This window comes from Dendrobium catenatum, unplaced genomic scaffold, assembly GCF_001605985.2.
Source record: "Dendrobium catenatum unplaced genomic scaffold, ASM160598v2 fragScaff_scaffold_1639, whole genome shotgun sequence".
NCBI lineage: Eukaryota > Viridiplantae > Streptophyta > Magnoliopsida > Asparagales > Orchidaceae > Dendrobium > Dendrobium catenatum.
In genome coordinates this window covers 1,259,209-1,281,062 of record NW_021320101.1, presented here as the reverse complement: position 1 = coordinate 1,281,062, position 21,854 = coordinate 1,259,209, and the positions used below count along the sequence as shown (strand labels likewise).

General features: G+C 35.0%; 1 protein-coding gene across 3 annotated transcripts; it reads right to left on the bottom strand.

Annotated features, from left to right (window-relative positions):
• Nucleotides 1-660: 660 nt before the first annotated feature.
• Nucleotides 661-20,268, bottom strand: LOC110110573 (barley B recombinant-like protein D). 3 transcript variants are annotated; one of them, XM_028701140.1, is made up of 7 exons: nt 20,011-20,261; nt 19,790-19,896; nt 19,636-19,729; nt 11,699-11,776; nt 4,801-4,904; nt 1,156-2,167; nt 661-915 (listed from the first exon to the last, which is right to left on the bottom strand). In XM_028701140.1, the coding sequence occupies exons 5-6, from the start codon at nt 4,867-4,869 to the stop codon at nt 1,190-1,192; spliced, it is 1,047 nt and encodes a 348-aa protein (XP_028556973.1). In that variant the 5' UTR covers nt 4,870-4,904; nt 11,699-11,776; nt 19,636-19,729; nt 19,790-19,896; nt 20,011-20,261; the 3' UTR covers nt 661-915; nt 1,156-1,189. The 3 variants fall into 3 exon arrangements, 2 of the variants coding, with proteins under 2 accessions (XP_028556973.1, XP_020697763.1); XM_020842104.2 differs by having other exon boundaries at nt 661-905; nt 1,146-2,167; nt 19,636-19,896; XR_003703180.1 differs by lacking the exons at nt 661-915; nt 1,156-2,167; nt 4,801-4,904 and adding an exon at nt 9,373-11,562 and having other exon boundaries at nt 19,636-19,896; nt 20,011-20,268.
• Nucleotides 20,269-21,854: the final 1,586 nt, after the last annotated feature.

Genomic DNA, 21,854 nt, shown 5'->3' with positions numbered 1-21,854 from the left:
TAACCTAGCAATAACATACGAAAGAGGTCGGAGTCCCAAACTCTAGTCTATGCCAAGGGTGATCTGATAAATCCTACGTTTTTTTTTTATTTCGGGCCCATGGCAGTAGACCCGACCTGATGGCCCGTATTGGGGAAAGACTGATAAATAGGGGTGTAAATTGGTCTAGCCGAGATTATTACTGCTAACTTGATTAATTCTTTTATATATTAAATGAATGTATTTGAAAAACAATTAATTATAAATGAGTAAATTTTAGCATGATTGATTTTTTTAATGCTTTTAAGTGTTCCAAATTTTAACACTAATCCGAATAAAATTGAGTGCATCATATGTTAGAATATTATTAAAAACGATAAGTGATACTTTTTGAATATGTTTGATTTCAATTGCTAGTTGGCTAACTAACTTTAATTTGACCTAAGCTTAATATCGACACAATTAACCCCAATCTTCAATCATTGAATCTAAAGCTTTATTTTGGCCAGCTTGTAACCATTATTTTTTGCTACTTTCAAAAGAAGTTATACTAAAAAAACTGTTTTTTTTTTTAATTATCCCAAACAAAATCTAAATTAAAAAGCCGCTTTAAGTAGTGAAAAAACCGTCCCAAACGAAATCTTAATCAATTTTATGAGATTAGTTTTAAAAATAACCTAATGAACCCCAAAGAAAGAACATCAGCTTTCCTGCAATAAATGAATTACATTGATTGACATCTTACATTTTCCAGGGCTGAGGAATGCAAAACATGTTCAAAATAAGTACCCTACCAACTACAACTACACCCATATTCCTCCTACTCATAAGATACCAGTTCTTCCTGCTCGAAAAAAACCCCCCAACTTAGGCAAATAAAGACCAATACATCATAAAAGCTCACCCATGCAAAGCTCCATTTCCTCCTCCCACTAAATAGCATCAGCTTTCCTGCAATAAATGAATTACATTAATTGACATCTTACATTTTCCAGGGCTGAGGAATGCAAAACATGTTCAAAATAAGTACCCTACTAAACTACAACTACACCCATATTCCTCCTACTCATAAGATACCAGTTCTTCCTGTTCGAAAAAACCCCAACTTAGGCAAATAAAGACCAATACATCATAAAAGCTCACCCATGTAAAAGCTCCATTCCCTCCTCCCACTAAATAGCAGAATTACAGAAATTCTAATACTTGTCGTTCACTTGATAGTGATGTACCTGTTCGTTCCATGCTTAGCCCAGTGATCCTTAAGGTCTAGTGGAGAAGACAGATCATGGCCCTCCGCCGCCAATCTGCTAAGCAACTTCGTAAAAGCGCTGCCGCTCATCTTCCGCCCTGCAACTCGGGCATGCCGCTTGTTCGGCATCACCGGAAGAGGGTACATCGAAAGTGTTGTCGTGCAGCACGCCGATTGCCATCCGCCGCTCCCCCACTTGTAGCACTGTTGTAGCTTCCCCGTGCATGAGCACGCCGGCGGCGGCATGGTCGACTCGTCGAACGTCACCAGGTTGAGACCAAGATCCTGGCCCTTCCACTCATGGTGCTTTGTTACTATGGCCTGTTTGTTCAGGTCTTCACCGCCTCCAATAACACTACCCCTCCACTGGTTAAGTGGCTTCACCACAGTTATTTGCTTATTCAAATCCTCAGCACCAGTGACCCTCTTTCCTTTCCTGGAGGCCTTTTTTGTTGGATTAGCAGCTTGAGGTTTCGTATCCTTTCTTGACCGCTTAGCTTTTCGAATCTTTACGATACCATCAGGAGCTGTGGAGATTGGGTATGCCTCAGTAAGCTGCATCTCTCTTCCATGAATGTATGGGGAGTCGGACAACTGTGGAGGGGGGTGCTGCAGGTGCTGTTGATGCTGATGGAAGTGCTTTGTCCCACGCGGAGCGGAACATCCAGGCGGACATGCAGAGCCATTGTCGCCATTCAAGCTGTTTTCACGAGCATACTCCAATGCTGCGAGGGCATTGTCTCGTTCGATTACAGCAGAGTTTCGCTCGGCAATGACTGCATCGCGCTGGAGAATAGCCATGTCCCTCTCGGCAAGAGCAGCTTTCTTCTCGGCAAGGGCTATGTTGCGCTCTTGAATTGCATTGTCCCGCTCCGCCATGATAGCCATCACCTTCATGGTATTATGACCATCTTTCATCTGGTGTTGAGGCATCATCCACTGTGATCCAACAAAACCAAATGGAAATTATGAAAAAATCAATCTTCATTGTCTATATTGATTAGTTGGAAAGCAAAACAAGCACAAATTTTAAAACAGAAAATTTTAGGGAAGTACGAGTTTATTTGAATCATCTTCTAGAACAAGAATAAGTTCAAAGAATCAGCACCAAATCAAGATTTAAAACAGATTTTGAATTAAACTTTCGATTAAACTGTTATAAATAGGAGAGCGAAAAATGGAGCTTGAGTGTGTTTCAGGGTCACAGCCAACTAATGCAGAGAAAAATAATTTCCAACCATATTACCTGATTCCATGAACTTTACTGCTTTATGTTGCATTTGCTAATAAGTATAAAGAAATTTTGTTCGATAATATGCAATTTAGGTTATAATGAAGGAACGCATCAATGCATTGGAAGGATCATCTTTTAGGGACAAGGTAGCCAGTCTCAATAGATCGATATTTTGAAGAGTGTACAATGCAAATAATTGAAAGCCCAGTAAGGCCACCATCTGAAATAAATGTCAAAGGCTGTAAATTAAAACAGATAAGCCATTGTTAACTTAGATGTTAGAATTATCTCACATTTAACATGGCTCTAGATGAGAATGGCAGAAGAAGTTAAAAGCTCATTCTAGACAATCGAGATAAGTCTGCGGTCAAACAAGAATAAATGGTTAAAGAAAATTGAAAGGTCGGTCCCAGAAAGCGAGGATAAACCTACTGCGGATGATGAGTTGTCCAACCATAGGACATGTTGATGGCTATGGAGATCAGAAGATTAGCGTAAATTGATGAAGACATCAACAAGAGATTTTGGCGTGTTTATCAGATGAGGCATCGGAGATCAACGGCCACGATCAGGAGCCTTTACTTTTGATGCATTTTTATGTATTGTTTATTTTCATATTTCAGTTTTCCTACTTTACCCCTATGGGGAATTAGTTTGCTTTTGTAGCCCTATGGGCATTCTAATCTTTTTTTATTTTGTCATGATGAGGCCTATATATAAGGGCTCTTTTCTATTGTATTGAGGATGATTTGATGAATAAAATTTTGAGCTTTTCTCTTCTTCATTGTTGCTCTGAGAGAAGGAAGAGATCCCTAAGTGAGGGTGATTGCAATACCGTCAGCCTTTGGAAGAGTCTGAGGCTCACGGTTCATCATTGTTCTTTCTCTTCCCCTACATCCAGTCACCTTCCCTTCTCCCAACACCCGCCGGCCTACTCTCCCCCCACCGTCCCCTCCTTCCCACAACCTCTAGCCGCCGCCCCATTGGGCACCCCCTTGCCGTCGACTACCCTCCAAGTCCCCCGCGAATTTTGAAATTCAAAATTCAAATTCCCTCATTCAGTTTCCTAAAATAAGTCCCTTATTGATTAGGAAAGTTTCCTACTTAAATTCAATTTATTATTCTAAATTAAACACTTTCCTTATTGATAAACTAATTTAGGAAAACTCTTTATTTAAATCAAATCTGAAATTAAATTAGATATTTGATTTCAATTCCTAATTTAATTCAGAGGCCCACGTGCATTGAATTGAGATCGTCTCCCTCTCCCCATATGGCCAGCCCCCTTCCCCTTTCCTATTCTCTCTCCAATCCAATCCCTAAGCCTAATTAAATGCCTATTAACTCCTAAACCGCCAGCCCCACTATAGTTATTTTTGGGAATAGTTTGGAGTCTAAATTACTCTTTCCCCTCTTAGAAAATTCTGAAATAAACTTCAGATTTTCTAAGTCCTTTTCCCCACCTCCCTAGCCCTCCCCTCTCTTTTCCGTTCTACCCAAGAACACCGCCGGTTCCTCCCCTCCCTTCTTCCTTCACAAACCCCCGGCTCCTCCATGGTTCACAATAAAGAAGACTCCCATATTCATGGATGGCTGATCCTGAAGTCGATCACGGAGTTGCGTACAATTCTCAAGACAAATTGATATCCTTCAGTCGCCCTTCTTTGACCCAGTCTGGGAGTTTGAAGATTCCGTCGAAGACTACGTACATTGGTAACATCGCATACTTTTTCATCTCACCGAGACGATCGACGAACAACGACCATCCGGACAGTGGCAACTCGTAGGATGTCCACCTGTGCCTCCTTCTCCGGCTACCTTCCCGTGGATCAAAACTGTCGGCGTCGTAACTTTCTTGGTGGCATCGTTTGGTGTGCTGAAGATCTCTCTCCGCTAAAGCCTCTCATAGAGTATTAATGAGAAAGGAAATTCTAGGTGAAAAGCTCTAAATATTAACCCGTGGATTATTATTATAGCACATTTAATTTTATTGTATTTCTGATATTATTTTAAGTTGTTTTGTTCTCCTAAAACTGTAACAGCATGCCAAAACAAAATGTCAATAGATAATTCCTAAAATTAATTCCTGTGACTCATTAATTTTAAAGTAGCAAGCTTACAATAATTTTATTATTTCCTTGCAATTCATGTTGGTTTCACATCATAAATAGATTGCCATAACCTACATGAAACTAATAGCAAAGATATGTGATGGATATGGAGATCAGTTAATATGTGTGAGATGCTTCATCATGTCCTTATAGGCTATAGCATAATTTAGTACAAGTTAATGAGGGTATGCTGAGAAAGATATTCTTCTGTGATGCATCAACCATACCTGAGCGTGAACTGCTTTATAATGATCTGCCTTGTGCCTTCCATTTTCCCTGTGCCCGTTATCATCCATTTTCGCACCCAATAATAGCAAAATACTGTTGGCAGCTGCTCAATCAGCAATAAAATAAACTGTCAAATTAACTTCTTTTCCAGAAAGAATGCTTAAAGGAAAAACAAAAAACAAAAAGTTTATCTTAATATTCCCCAAGATTGAGAAGAAATAACACTACTAGGCGTTGATATAAATATCGAGATAAAAAAGCAGTTAACACTATGCAGACACGTGCATGCTAGTTAGAGTTCACATGTACAAAGTGGAGGCAGATTCCATGCCAAAAGTTGGGATAGTAAGAATAAAAGAAATCTAGTGTAAGAGAATAGAAAATAAAATTTTAATAATCATGAATACAAAAATATCTAGAATTAGATAACGATTAGCAAGGAAAACTAGAGTGGAATCAATATCGGAAACATAAAAGTAAACAACAAAATAATACGGACAAATAAAGTTAAATAAAAAAAGCTTTAAAAAGATAAAATTAATGGTGAAAGTCAAACAATTCGTTAAAAAAGGACCCATTTAGCTACTTTTTTTTTTGGGTGATCATTTCAAAGAGTTGTTTTGGTTATATGAGAAATATGCTTAAAGTTTTAATATTTCTTATTCTGCTCACTGTCTACTGCTTCTTGAACATATGAGCAAATTTGTAAATTACACATATTTCGTTATAACACGTTATGCTTTTATTTCATACAAAACATAAAAAACACAACATCAGCTGTGCCAAACAAAGACTAAGTTGGTTTGGATACCTTTCTTAAACATTTCCTGTCAAATTTGTTCAATAGATAACTCAAATTATTTGTGGAGTCTTTAAGAAAGATGAGTCAGAATAATACATGAGAAAAATTATAATAAGATATTTAAAATTTGTAGAAGAATGGCTAAGTAGGTCGTATATGCAATTTTAGTATATATTGAAACAAAATTGTTTGATAAAATAAAAAGATTGTGAATCAAGTGATACGGAAGTGTAGTAAGCTCAGATAGCTTAGATACAACAATAATATCAAGCCTATATCCCACTGCGTGGGATCAACTATATGAATCTTTTTTCTCTATTGTATCTTGTTAAAAGTCGAATTCTTATTTAAATTTAATAAAAAATGTCATTTCTAATATTTCTAGCCAACTCGTTTTAGGTTTACTACTAACTTTGTTTAACATAAGTCAAATCCAATACATCTACTCTCCTAACCTGACGTCGGAAAGCCGACATTTTATGTGTCCAACCCATCTAAGGTGACTCTCGCTAATCTTATCTGCCACTAGAGCTACTCCAACCTTTTCACGCAAATACTCATTTTGTATTTTGTCTCTAAGAGAAGTCACTCAACCACTTGAGCATCCTCATCTCTGCAACACTTAATGCTTCTCTTTTAATGACCAACACTCTGCGCCATAAAGTAGCGTAGGTCTTACCACCATCTTATAAAATTTCCCCTTAAGTTTGAGGGGTACTTTTCTATCACACAACATGTTCGATTCATTCCTCCACTTCAACCATCCAACTTGATATCTACTAATAATATCCTCATCTGAACGATAGACCCAAGATATCTAAAACGTGTACTCTTATTGATGACTTGATCACCCTAAGTCACCATCAAGGAGGTATTTTACTTAAATGCCCCCAAAGAAATGAACTTCTATGGTTATATCCACTAATTTAAAAGGCCATGGACCAAATTGGCTCAATTTATAATAGTCGAGGGACTAAAATAGGGCAATGCAAAACTCTGGGACTAAATTTGTCATTTATTGATAGTTAGGGGACTATTTAGAACTTTTACTCATGGTAATATAGGGGTTAAGGGAAATAAATATTAAATTATAGATATGAAATTGGAACTCAAGCATATATGCAGCATCTTAAATGATTTGAAACCCAATAACAAGCACAATTTAGGGCCATGGAATTATATTTTGCATAAGCATTTTCAACCATATACAAAAAAATATTCTCTTTACATATGCCTGCACACGGAAATAAGAGATTCATGCCACAAGCTAACAGGATTTAAGTAGAGATAGAAAATTTCAATTTTGCATGTAGAAACAAGAACAGCTTATCATCCAAAACTTTGTGTTTGCCAACGAGAATTCTATAGTTGCTCCCACAAGGAACATTTTGTATTGATGAGAATAAAACAAAGTATTTATTGAACTTCACAACTGATAGGCTTGTGCTAAGACTTATAAAAGGGGGAGACGCTTGTTTTCATGACAAAATTTATGACGTTTAGAGAAGAAGTTTGTTTTGTCACAAAATTTAGAGATTCTCCAAAGGTCGCAGACATCTACTTCTTAAGCCAGACTGCCTCATTCCAAAAGAAAATATATTGTTCAAAACTAATTCAGGTGATGCCTTCAGGATGTGAAACTAAATGCATTCAAACATCCATATGGTTTCTTTTGCATCCATTGGAAAAGGCAAGTCATATGAGCTCAATATCAGAATCGAATAGACCAACTACTGGAGCCTCACAACTGTTAAACAAATATGTCATCTTATATATATATATATATATATATATATAGTAAAAGCTGTAGGAGGGGGCTGGACATTTCTTTCTAGTTCTAGCTCCACATTTTTTACAGCAATGCCAATCCTATTTTATGCTTAGATAAAGTTGAGGTGGCAGTGTAGCATTCCCATGCATAGAGAATTAAAAAAGAGCTTAGAAAGCTGATGTAAGAAAATGCTGAAGGAAAAAAGGTGAGCGAACCACAGCTTATGTGCCATGACTCATTCCTTTATATTTGGCTTTATGTAACCCCTAATGCTTTCAATGAAAATTCCTTTACAGTTTACTATGTATTATTTTTAATTTTAACTGGGAACAAACATTAACATTTTCTATAATTCAAAACAAGGTAGGGTGGCTACTTCAAGCTGTCCTTGAAAGTAACTATTATACTAGCAAAAATATTTACAATTACTAATGGATCTTTAGATAATTTAGTGTCCCATTAGTACTTGACATAACATGTTTTGTTTCTTCTTAAAGCTCATTTGTCTGCCCAAAAAAATTGAAACAATTTATATTCATAACTTCTTACCTTTTTATTAACTAAATGTTGCTCATGAGAGTACAATAAAAAAATATTATTTATTTTTAAAGTATAAATTAACCTACAAAGAAATGTGGCTAAAATTTCATTGTATATGTCATTAAAATTGTCTCATGGTATGTTTCATAACAAAACTGCATATCTAGCCACCTCTGATCTTCTTAAAGATGCTTGGACTATCCTACATCAATCTATGCTTCATAACACTAATTTATCACTTTGACCCTTGTCATCTTGATACCGTTAGAGACGTTGTCCCTCTTAATCAGCATAGACGGTATGTAGATGATCATCTCACTGACGCTAGGCATGCACAACCCTATGTTTGGGGTTACATTCCATCTGAGGATGAATGATGGAACATTTCAACTTACCCCATCTCTTATACTACACCTTCATCTCGATGCATGTATAGCTCCTGACTTTGTTGACATGCAACTGAGCATTATCATTCAATTAGTTTGATCAAGATCTAGCTTCCTTTCTGACAGCTCATGACCCAGAAAAAGCTCTTGGATCGCCTCTTTGCACTAAATGAATTCAATGTGTGGAGTATGTAAGTACGAAAGCTCCTGGTGGAGTCATACGGTATTTGATTACCACCTTGAAAAAAGCATAGCATTTCATATCACCATCTCATATGCAAGATCTCTTAAAAGAAAAGTAGCTTCCTTTGAACCAAAAGCGTGCATGCTCTCACTTAAGCTCTCTTGATCAGATATAAGGCGCCCAGACTATACTCAAGTTACTATGACTAGATTTAAAGAACAAGTGTCATGATATGATCTAAATGAGCTTGTGTCTGAATACAAAATTCATGAACGCCCTACAGTCTAATCTTGCTTTAGAAGTTTGAAATCTAAATATCAAATCTATTGAGGGTGTTTGCCGCACTTAGCTTGATAAACATCGTTAGTTACTCCACACATTTCTTTTTCACATCCCAATCAATCTAAATTCTTTGCCCATCCTCACCAGGACTCCATTGACAAGACCCGCAGCCAAGCACTATTTCAATGTTATAGAGCTAACCCATGCTTAGTTCCAAAGCCTGCCACCACGACCTTCCATTAGCTTATGGATTTAGGATTCCAGACTCTTATGTGACATGTTTCAAATGTCACCAAAAAAGACACCGCCACTGATGTAGCACATCATGTGATGAAGATAATCACTAAAAGCCTAATTACAAGAGCTAAGATCAAAGCTCAAAAAAAAAAAGTCAAAGAAAATGCCAAATTATAAAAGCTCAATCAAGAGCCAATAGTTTTTAATATTTTAAATATAATTTATATTTTATTATCTATCTAGAAACTTGTATGACAAGCTATGATATAGTTTGGCATAGATAAAGTATTAAAAATAGGCTAATGAAACTCTTTCTCATTAATGGCAATCTACCCCCTTTCCCTCACTTTTTTTCCTCCAAAAATATATAAGAGTAATATAATGCTAATAAATATAGGCTGAAATATTTTATAGTTTTTATTGATGAATGAAAAATTTTAGAAGAGAAGTGTTATTCATTTACTCGGTGCTCGTGGCTTCAAATCGTTTGCCTATCTTTGATAAGTTAGATAGTTATCATGATATTTTCTTTAAGTTACTAGTTACCCTTCCTAAACACCCGCTCTAATATCTTCCTTTACTCTATTCGCAAATTCTAAGACCAATAGACCAGCAACCAAAACCTTAAAATCATTTTAAGCACTTCCACATAACTCTTAGTTAAACTATAAAACACTTGGGCCTAGTCTTATTCAATACATCTCCACATCCTTTTAAACTCCATCATACTCTACCATCAACTCCATATCATAATTTCACATCCTAAACTAAATTCCACCATCATTTTCAATCATTTATCCCACATTAAAGTCACTCAATAAAATGATCTTCCAAATCAATACAAACTGGACCAATCTTTGCATTCCTACAAAAATACCCCTTCAAACTCTTCATCATTCCAAAATAAACACAAGAACACCTGATAAATATTAAACTAAAAATTCATAGCCTTTACTAGCAATTAATCACATCAAAAAGCTACCCACCACCATCAACTAATGCTTTTAAAATGTTCTTTAAAGCATAAAAAGTATGATTTAAAGAAAATTAGTCCCAATACGTTCTAAATTATGACAATCTAAGGGTTTGTAGTATAAAGCTATGCTTCTCTATATGAAGATATGCTTCAAGATGTGATTTGAAGCGTGAAAAGCATACACTTCGATTTTACTTACCAAATTAAGGAAGGTGAAGGAAATAAAATTGTAAAAAACCAAAAAAAGAAGCTGCACCCAATATCACCCCCTTGCAGCTTCAAGACAAAATGCTTCATATAATTTCCACCTCATCATTCATTCTGTCATATATCGTATACAATATATGTACTTTCTTTTCCCATCAACCTTATAAATCGGCATTTTTTTCCTTCAGATTATTTACCCTATTTTTTCCTCATTCATCTAAGTACAACACATATCACCTATTTTTTTATTAGTCCACTATATTTTAATAGTAAACCACACCCATAGTTCAAAGGTTTTAATTGTCATGTGCTCTTTATTAGTAACTTAAGTTCATTTTAAGCTTATTCCATAATGCTTGTTTATTATAATTATATCCTAACCAGATAAAAAGATATTACACAACTAACTTCATATTAATGTGAACAAATTTTGATGTGTTCCATTAATGGACAAACTAAAAATGGTTAAAACTAGTAAGAAGATATAATAATTTACTATATTATTACTTTAGTTTAATACCATCATAATATATTTTAACATTTTTAATTACTAAAAATTAAAATGATAAAGCTTATGTTTTGTACTTCTAAACTTCTATTGCATTCTACCTTAAGGCCAAATGCTTCGCTTCACACTTTCACTTCTCAAAGCATTACGCACCATGAAGAATTGTCAACAGCACGCCCACTCCTCGATCAAGATCATCTGCTTTCTGGTTAGGATCACTTTTATGAGGAGTCTACTGAGTAAGTCACAGTGAAAGGTATGTTTCTGTAGCCCCGCGCGCTTTTGTTGGATTTGTGGTATATTCTAAAGGTCATGAACAAAATCCCACAAAGATTACAACCACAATTTATTAGGCAACACCTACTTCCATTGCAGATGTTATAAGTTTCAACGATTTGGTACTTTTTCTCGCTAGTTTATCAAGGACTTTAGCACGATCATAGTACCACTGACTAATATCTTCAAATAGACAAGTTTTAGAATGGAGGCCTCTAAGCATATGATATAGGACAAATGTAATTAATTATGAGATGAATGTAATTAAAACAATACATAAATAGTTCTTAAAATATTTCATGGTGAGTAATGATAACATAAAACTAGCATTGAGCACAGACATAATAACAAGAATTAATGAGGGTGAGAATATTCAAGCTATTGGTACCACATTAAATGTTCAATCCTCATAAAAAGTAGAGAAGAGATAGATAAAAAGTTATGAAAGAGCAAACATGTGATGGATTTAAAATAATTGATGGCGAAGCGCTGATAAGTTAAATTCGACCTCTGTAGTCGATCATCGTTAAGATCTCATTCCTTCGTCAGAAAACTTTCTCTAAGGGTTGTGAACTCGCAGACTCAAATAATCCTTTACATAGGAGTAGAAGCACACAAATAGAGTAGAAAACTCAAGAAAAAAAAAATTCTCAAAAGCAATTGCTTAACATTACAAGAGGCCACTATTTATAAAAGCAATAGAGGCAGACCAAGATACACAAACCTACCTCCAAATGCTAAACCACCGTCATTATTTTCATATTGTCATTACCATACCTACCACCATTCCTAATAACATAAACACCCTGCATGAGCCATGAAATAAAAAATACTCAATATAATGTCATGACAAAATGCTAAAATACAAATAGCCAAAAATAGAAAACGTCACAGAAAAGCCCAAAAATATACAGGTCTAACATATAGTTATATTTGGTATAAAAATACTTTAAGCAGACGATGATAATGATGCTCTGTCAGCAGATTAAGGTCTTGATGATGACCTTGCTTATTATTAGACTTCCAAGTATTGGGAAGTTCTTGAAGTATCTTGTGATGCCTCGAATATGAACATAGATTGAGTCCTTAGTTAGGAAGAACAATGAAAATTTAAATGAGACTAGATAGATGTATTATACATATATTCATGAGTTTTATGCTCTTATTCATGTGCAACATCATAGGCACATTGTCTACCACCCAAGGAATCCATTATACTCTCTAATCAACATACACTCAATTTCATAAATTCTCAAATAGAATACTCGACAAACAAAATTGGTTAAGCTCCTTCAAGAGTACAACTTTGCCTATAATTTTGTTAAATCTCCATTTGAGATTGTGCATGGCATGAAACCTAAAAAGCCGATAAACTTGTTAATTTGTTCAAAGCATTCATTTTTTCTATTGCAGCATTCATGTTAAATTTTGTAATTTTCATTGAAAAGTGCACAGACAATTTGAAATGCATAATGAAAATATTCTAGAGCCTCAAGTGCTAAAAAAAGGTACTCATGAGTAAATTGAAGGGTAAGGAGGCAGCAAGCCAAACGTCAGGACGGAGGCAGTTTGGACCTTGGGCGGTGAGAGGGAATAATTGATTTCAAATTGCTTTCAAATTTCAGATTAGAAATCTGAAATAAAACTGTAATTACGTTGGAGAGGGGAGGTATTAGGGAGGTAATTAAGAGGTGTTTAAATGGTGATGAGATGGCAATTAGATAGGGGAGCAATAAGGGTGAGGTGGCCGGCCATAGGAAGAGAGAGAGAGAGCAATCAGATTACTCATGTGGATTCTCCCGAGGAAATCACGGGATTATTAAATCTGACCCGTGAATATCAGATTTAATGTTAAAAAAAAGATTTCCTAAAAGGGCTTGCAGCTAATCCCGTTGGCAGTCACCCATTACTTGAAAAGAATTAACACAGGCCAAATTTCCTAATGTAAATTGAAGTAGAATAGGAAAAAATTAAAGTCGTGACATGGAAATTCAAATTTCGAAAAAACAGGTGGGCGGGTTGGGGCTGCTGAGCTAACCCGTGGGAGGCTTGCCGGCAGAGGCTGGGTTGCTGGCCGGCGGAAGGTGGGCTGGCAGGAGGATGAGATGCTGGCCGGCGAGAGGCTGCAGCCAGGAGGCCAGCAGTTTTGGGCTGTTTTGGGTAGGCGGCGGCGGCAAGAGCAGGGGAGGGAGAAGTGGAATTCTAGGAATTCGACAACTACGAATTTACTAACCTCAAATGTCCTCACCTTGAATTTTCACAAGATTAGGAAGTACGAAAACTAGAACTCACAAAGAGATCTAGTCTTCTCCGGCGAACTAGAACTCACTAAGAGATCTAGTTTCCTCCGGCGAACTCACTAAGAGATCGTGGGAGAAGATGAACTCACTAAGAGAACAAGAATAAATTTTCATTTCATCAAAACTCAAATTACAATGCATGAGGCCTCATATAAATAGGCCAAAATGAAAAATTAAGAAATGACTCAAATGCCCTTCCGGGCTACATAAGCGACTAAGGCCCATAAGGGCAAAAACGGAAGAACATCAAAATAAAATACGCTACTACATAAAATGACAAAATACAAGTCATGCTCGTGGCCGTTGATCTCCGGCGTCGAAAATGCTGGCGATGTCCTCATCACATTGTCTACCACCCAAGGAATCCATTATACTCTCTAATCAACATACTCTCAATTTCATAAATTCTCAAATAGAATACTCGACAAACAAAATTGGTTAAGCTCCTTCAAGAGTACAACTTTGCCTATAATTTTGTTAAATCTCCATTTGAGATTGTGCATGGCATGAAACCTAAAAAGCCGATAAACTTGTTAATTTGTTCAAAGCATTCATTTTTTCTATTGCAGCATTCATGTTAAATTTTGTAATTTTCATTGAAAAGTGCACAGACAATTTGAAATGCATAATGAAAATATTCTAGTGCCTCAAGTGCTAAAAAAAGGTACTCATGATAAAATTGAAGGTGATTATGCCATGATTCATATATATCCTAAACGCTTTGCCCCATAATTATTAATCATATTTTTTAATAGAAGACATACAACTTATCAAGATACTTTCAAAACTCAAAAATTGGAGACTAACACTTCAATAAGAATTTTTTTTGCGCAAGTCAGTTTTTCCACTAGGTCCAACATTTCTAGAAAATGAAGGTCTCAACAGCAGAAAAAAATATTTGTGGAAAGCATGCTCAGCACAAATACTTAGATGAAAAAACAAGCCATTAGGATGACCCAATAAAATCTCCAATAGATAGATTGCCCCCTATATGCTTGATTTGTACATAAATTCTAATTCTCTCAAGAAGAATTCTTCAATTCAATGGGGAATTGATGCAAAAACTATCTACAACAGATTGGAACATGCACAAGGAGTTCAAGTCAAGAACAAAACAATCACTGGGAGTCAGGCCAAGCATGAGATAAGCACTTGAAACTAGTGATCAAGATTTTATCCTAATTGGAGCTTGTGGCCAGCTATTGCATGAGGCAACCATCTAGGCCAAAATTTACCTTGTATTTTTTATTTACTTTCTTCTATATTATTATTTCATGTGGACATACATAAATAAGGAACTATTGTTGCTGTTGGATCATGGATGATGATTAATGATATTGATTAAAGCTTTGTTTTGAGAAAATTTAGTTCTTATCTTAGCATATTATAGCTAGCCAGGCCCTCCACTTTTTTAGCATTTTTTGGCCTCTCCATTCCTCCCTTCTCATATCATTTGTTCAAAAAGCTCGACAGCAAAAAACATTGAAGGAGTATCCAAGTTTGAAGTCATAAGCCTAAAAAATACTTCCATTGAAATCCTTGCCATGTTCTTATCATTTAAATTATTAAGATTTTCATCATTCATTGATCTGATGTGTTTTTGATGCATTGACATCATTGTTCCTTATCTTTTTGGCCCACAAATAATCTCTCTTTGAAACCATAAATTTTGAACCCAAATTAATAACCATTAGCCTTCAATAGTCATGATTTTTGTGGTGATGAATTGATTTCCTTAATCACCATTAAAATACTTAAAAAATATCTTTATTTCGGAAGAAAAAATGCCTCGATATAAAGGTAAAATCAAACAATGTTGAAAAATATTACATCATATTACAAAACTTGGATCAAAAGGTGTTCATAATGTCAATTCTACAGTGATTGAATTGTCAAATACTACAACCAATTATGAAGCACAAACACTTCAAAAAAACCTTTCATGTCTAAGCCAAACACATGTTGGACATAGACATGCCCCAACACACTAAAATAAGCATGGTGTTTTCTTTGTACACTATTATGAAAGGCTATAGACACACATGGTGACATTGATTCTTAATGCTCAAGGTACTAGGCACCAGCCAAAGTGCTCACCTGAGCAGTATGAGACCTTAAAAAATTTCACTTATCTTAATTATAAAGAAAAACTTTTAGGCAGTTGATAGGAAGTGGATGCATAACTTGTGAAATTCTTTGGCTGAATTTACAATTTCAACAAAACAGGAATTGGTAACAAGTAATGAAGAAGAATAACACTCAAAAACACTTTTATTGGATTATATATGAAAGAAAAGACAAGATACAGTTGAATCTTCAATTGGAGAGGAAGATCCGGCTCTCCCAAATATCTAGACACCGCTAGAGCCCAAAGCACCCTAAAAACACTACAATTTCAGCAAACAAGACCTACCCCTAACCCTAGAGAAATCTCCTACTTAAAGCAAACGATAAACAACAAACACCCAAATAGCCCTCCCCGATCCCCTCCCAAATCTACCATATTTCTTTAATTATTTCCCCCCACAAATCAGCCCCCAAATCTGCCCTCTTCAATTAGGCAACATCTCATAATTAATCTCCCCAAATCAACCCTCTTCAATTAGAAAATATTTCCTAATTAATCCACTCTAAATCAGCCCCCAAATATGCTATCTTCAATTAGAAAATATCTCCTAATTAATTCTCTTTTATTAAGAATCTTTCAAAACAGCTCCCACTTCATTAGAAAACTTCTTAATTCCCTCCCAATCAAATCAGACAATCAGTTGGTCCATCAATACTCCCCTCCCAAAATATCACCTTCTCCTCAAGGCAGAACGAATAAACTGCTACTGAAGCACTTAACCAATAGCATTGGATTGAAAAATGAACTGACATTGGGTCAAATGATCCCTGCCACGAGCATCACCTTGATTAATCTCTTCATTCTGGATTTGGGGATGACGGTATAGATGAACACTGATAGTTGGAACTCCATTCAAGATGATAACATACTCGCGTTCTCGCGAAGGATTCAACCCTTGAACTTGCTAGAACACCCCTCCATATTGTTGTAGGAGTGATAGAATCATGTCTAGTGCTTCTATCTTCTCCCAATCTTTTTCTCCTTCCAAATTCTGCAGCTCCACTAAAACTCCCACTCCTTCAGTCTTTCCTCTCCTTGGAAGTGACTCCAAAGTTAACATCTCCTCTTCTTCTCCCAACATTTTCACCTCATGATCTTTCCCTCTCCTTATCTAATTAGGATTTCCTCCACTCCCTTGGTCGCTGGTGACTACCCTACCTACGACGATGCCGTTTTGGTTTGGAACTCGAGCAACTTTCTCATCATCTCTTCCATGATGGCACACTTTTCATCGATCTTCTCATGGATGGCTGAACATAGCTTTTTGAAATCTGAAATCTTTTCCACACAATCTAATTTCAATTGCATGATGGATCTTCATCATATCCCCTTCTAATACTTCTACTTTTCTTTCAGGCATGGGTGCCTGTATCGAACAGCTCTGATACCAATTTGATAGGAAGTGGATGCAATACTTATGAAATTCCTTGGCTGAATTTACAATTTCAGCAAAAACATAAATCAATAACAAGTCAATGAAGAAGAATAACACCCAAGAACACTTTTTATTGGATTATATATAAAAGACAAGGTAAGATACTGTTATATCTTCAATTGGAGAGGAAGATCCGGCTCTCCCGAATCTCTAGACGCCGCTTGAGCCCAAAGCACCCTAAAAATACTACAATTTCAGCAAACAAGACCTGATCCTAATCCTAGGAAAATCTCCTACTTAAAGCAAAAAATAAACAACAAATACCCAAACAGCCCTCTCCCAAATTTGTCATACTTCCTTAATTATTTTCCCTCCAAATCATCCCCCAAATCTACCCTTTCAATTAGGCAACATCTCCTAATTAATCCCCTCCAAATCAGCCCTCAAATCTGCCCACCTAAATTAGAAAATATTTTCTAATTAATCTCCTCTAAATCAACCACCAAATATGATATCTTCAATTAGAAAACATCTCCTAATTAATTCTCTTTGATTAAGAATATTTCTAAATAGCTCCCTCTTGATTAGGAACTTTTTAATTCCCTCCCAATCAAATCAGCTAGTCCATCAGAAGTATAATATGACAATCATCACAATAAAATCTTTAAATGTAATAAAAAACAAATTTTCAAGTTTTGAATCATTCCAAATATCAAAATGGCAACACAAGGCCCGCAAGTTATGTTTCAATTTTAAATAAATCGATAAAACTTAAGTTGGTGGCTTCAATAGCATAAGGTTAATCTAACAGACTAACATTCAATACTATCTATTTTATCTTCTTCATTGCTCATATTATTTTCCTAGTCATTAGATTAGTAGGCCTTCATCTCATAATATGGCTTTTTATACTTTAAAACTAATAAAAAATTATCATAACAAAAAACGTCTTAACGTCAAGCGCCTTACAATAAGGTGATTTTAGGTGGCACTTCAATGATGGCACCTAAATGGGAGGTGTTTTACAATGCTAGAGTCTCATCTCGTGTGGGCAACTAAGTGAGGACCTAACTTACCTTTGAAGAGAACATCATGCTAGTGGCAATGACAATCATTTGTTCCAAGTGATTATTTTAATGGTTATGTACTTTTTTTAATTATTGGTATTTTGTGTGAATGATACAATGTTGATATTGATATTTTTTATTGCTGATTTGTTATTGATTTAGGTGCCGTAGATGACATATTAAAATGTAACTTGAATTAACTCACATCAATTTTTTTCGATTGTTTGGTGATAAATATGATATCATGCTTCACTGTATGATGCTTTAATTTAAAAATATTTATATTATATGTTTTGATTTCATATTTTATATCAATAAATTACAAATTAACAAATTGTGTCAATGGCATGTCGTTCCTACTTTTTATGATTTTGTCATGTCTATGTATCCTTGTCATGTCGTATTAATATTTTGTGTCAGAGTTCATGCTTCATAGAGCAGCAAACAAAGACACATATAACATATAAATATAGCACCTAAGCATCGGAGGTGTCGTTCTTATATTGACTGAACTTACAAGTATGAAATATCAATGAAAAACCTAATGTTGGTGCATCTAATATAGTACCAAGAAACTTGTAAAAAACACTAGATATGAATGTAGGGTAGAATCTAAACTATGATAAAAAAACTAAGACTAAAAACAAAAGAAACAAAGATTTTTATAGCACTCACACGTTGATAATGTTCCAAACATAATTAGCATGGTAATATGTTTTAAATAATTCACATAAGCAACACAACTTTTTGAATCCATAGATAATTGATCACACGCTCATTTTTTATATTTCATATCAAAGAGAAAAAGCATTGGGTTGTTATGTCATTGTATTAAGATGTGATAAAATTTTCAAGTATCAATGCACCTATATAATCAAGTGATGCAAAGGGGCTAGGCAGAACGGACAAAATTTAGATAATGCAACATGCAACACAATATAAAACATCTTAAATGCAGCACAAAAAATGAAGGCTTCAAAGGAGCAATGCATAACTAAATTTGAAACATAAAACGAAATTTCAATGAAATATACTGATTCACAATTAATGAACATGTTCTGTTGATTTATTTTATAACCTTTATACTAGCTGAACTTGAAAAAAAAAAGTATGAAAAGGCAAAGAATATCATAAAAATAAGTTCCATTTTCACTCAACAACTCTATTCAACCTATATAAGCATGACAATCCCTCATTAACACCTTCGAAATTAAAACAATATGGTCCATACCCATCACCCAATAATCTTATGTAACATTACTGCATGTGTTTTAACTAAACATATAGCATCATCCCGTTTACAAAATAGAATTAAAATTCTGTCTTCCAAAAAATGTATGCAGTTTGTCAACTAAATGATATTCCAAACAAATCCAAATGCTAATCCTTCCGAACATCTGCACCTTGTTAGCACTAGTTGGAAATTCCCTGCATTTTCATCAGTTTATTAAACCAACACTAATGACAGAAGAGTAGTAATGAGAGGGATGATGAAATATATTGAAACATAAAATGAAAAAAAAAAATTGTTCATTGTAAATAATTTTAATGGTGAACTGGTCAACAGTAAACTTTCAATCTAGTATTGATGATTTCTGATAAATAAATAATAAATGCGAGAAATAATCATTAATTCTGAAAAAGTTTTACAACCCATGGAAAGGGAAAGAACGCATTCACAACAACCCTAAATGCTTTACATGCTCTAGAGCAATCCAAGTTGAGTAGAAGAAACAAAATATGTCAAAACACAAAACCAGTAAAACGAAATGCTAGCAGGTTCTACTCCACTTACTAATTAGGCACGAAAAGCTAATTGCCCAGCCAACGTAGTCATTACCGAACAATTCCAAGCTTCAGCCCATTTCCATGGCTCTCATCGCCCACGCCTAGGAAAACTAAAGTTGAAAAGGAGAGATCAAACCAAAATCGAAGAGGCAAACTAATACCTCCGGAAATTCAGTAACAGTCAGCTCTAAACGACAAAAGACCGGAAACCATAGCCCTGAAAGCAAAGCTCAAGATTCAGTTAAGTCAAGAGAGCGCAGCAACCTACCTGCCAAATCCGAAAATAGCAAAATATCTCAAGCTTTCTAGAAAGAAAACAAAAGAAAGAGATGAGGTTAGAAAGAGGAAAACACTGCGAGGAAGATGATCAAAAACCCCTCACCTCCGATGTTTATTCCAGAGGACAAAATAGTGACGAATCTCCTTCAAACTCTCTCCGTCGTTCGTCTGAAACCTACTTCTATTTTTTCCCCGGTAGATTTTTTCCTTCACTCCTTTTTTCTTTGCCTTTCGATGCTATTTTGGTCACAATTTCTCAGTAAAATCTCACTCGCTAACTCACTCTCTCTATATCCACCATGGAATTCTGAAGTCTTGGGTCCCCCTTCCCGGCTTTTTGCGTCCTCGCAGGGGATTAGACGATTAGTCACCGGGTTTGGGCAACATGAGAAACAAATTGTATAGGGTTATTTTTATCAAGTTAAATTATTATTTTTTATTTTCCAAAAAAAAAAAGTTTTTGTTTTATTCATTTAATTTTAATTATATTATTAAAATGAGAGAGGAACTTGATTTGATGTTATGTCTTATTTTCTTAAATAATAGTGGGGTAGATTTAAACTAATTAGATGGAATGCTATTGTGATAGTATATTTAAAATATAATATTATTTTTATATAGATAATTTTGATATTTTGATAGCAAGGTTTTGTAAATAATTTAAATCAAATAAATCCTTAGACTCAATTGGATGGTAATCGATAGGGGTGTAAGTTAGCTTAGACTACTTGCGAGGCGTCTCAAAGAGGCGGCTCGAATTTGACTAGATAATGAACTTGTAAGCCAATATTATCGAGTCGTGAGTTTGAGCACGAGTTTAAACTAGAGCGCACCTATTAACCGAGCCGAGTTCGAGCTTGATGAGGCTCGACTCATGAGTTTGTGAGCTGGCTCGAATGACTCTTATGATTTTTCTTTAAACAATTATTATTTTTAATAAGTTTGAATGTTTTAAAAAATAATGATTAAAATTGCACCCTAATAAATGATGCATAAGTAATAATTACAAGAGATGCAACACCTTCTTAAAAATATTTATAAAACATTAAAGACATGTTCCCAAAGAAAAAATGATGCAGTCATTAATTGGAAAAGAAAAAAAAAAGGTGCAAACATTAATTGTTCCAATTAATTAATTTAAGGTTCGGAAAAAAACCCAACAAGTTTCTTCTACTATTTTATTGTGTCAACAACAACGTTGTCTACTTCTTCTCCTTCTCGTTGCTGACGTATTATATGGTTGCGACTTAGGCCCTTCTTCTATAATCGAATAATCAAGTCGAGCATGAGCTTGAATTTTATAAAACAAGTCGAGCTCGAGCTCACTAACGAGCTCGAGCTAGAGTTCAAGCTCACTATGAGGTAGACAACCTCAGCTCTATAATGTCAATACTCAACTCGACTCGACTCATTTACACTCCTAGTAATTGATGCATAATGTTGTTGTATTTCAATTTCAATTTGATATGTATTTTAATTTTCAATATAATTTCATACCAACCCAAGTCTGAGAAAATTTAAGCACTATATTGCAATCAATAAATCAATTCATTGTCAAAACTACCTTGGCAACAGACCTAAGGTTAACTTAACTTCGAAAGACTACTTGACCCATTTTTGACATTGGGTGGACATAAGGCTGATCCAAGTCAACCCAAATCTAAGTTATAATCCTAATATAGGCTTATCATTAACTTATTGGGATCTAATTGATAATTGAATCCAATTAGTATAATTAAATTTAACCTTAATATCTAACATATTTATTTATATTAATTAGGTCCAAATATATATAATAAGATATACATTATATCATATAAATTATAGTGTACTTATAACCACCCCCAAATTTAGTCCCAATTCTAGAGGTTTCCTAAACCACATGAGTACCAAAATCATATAAAATATTATACCCAACTACATACATAGATTGCCACTTGAATAATG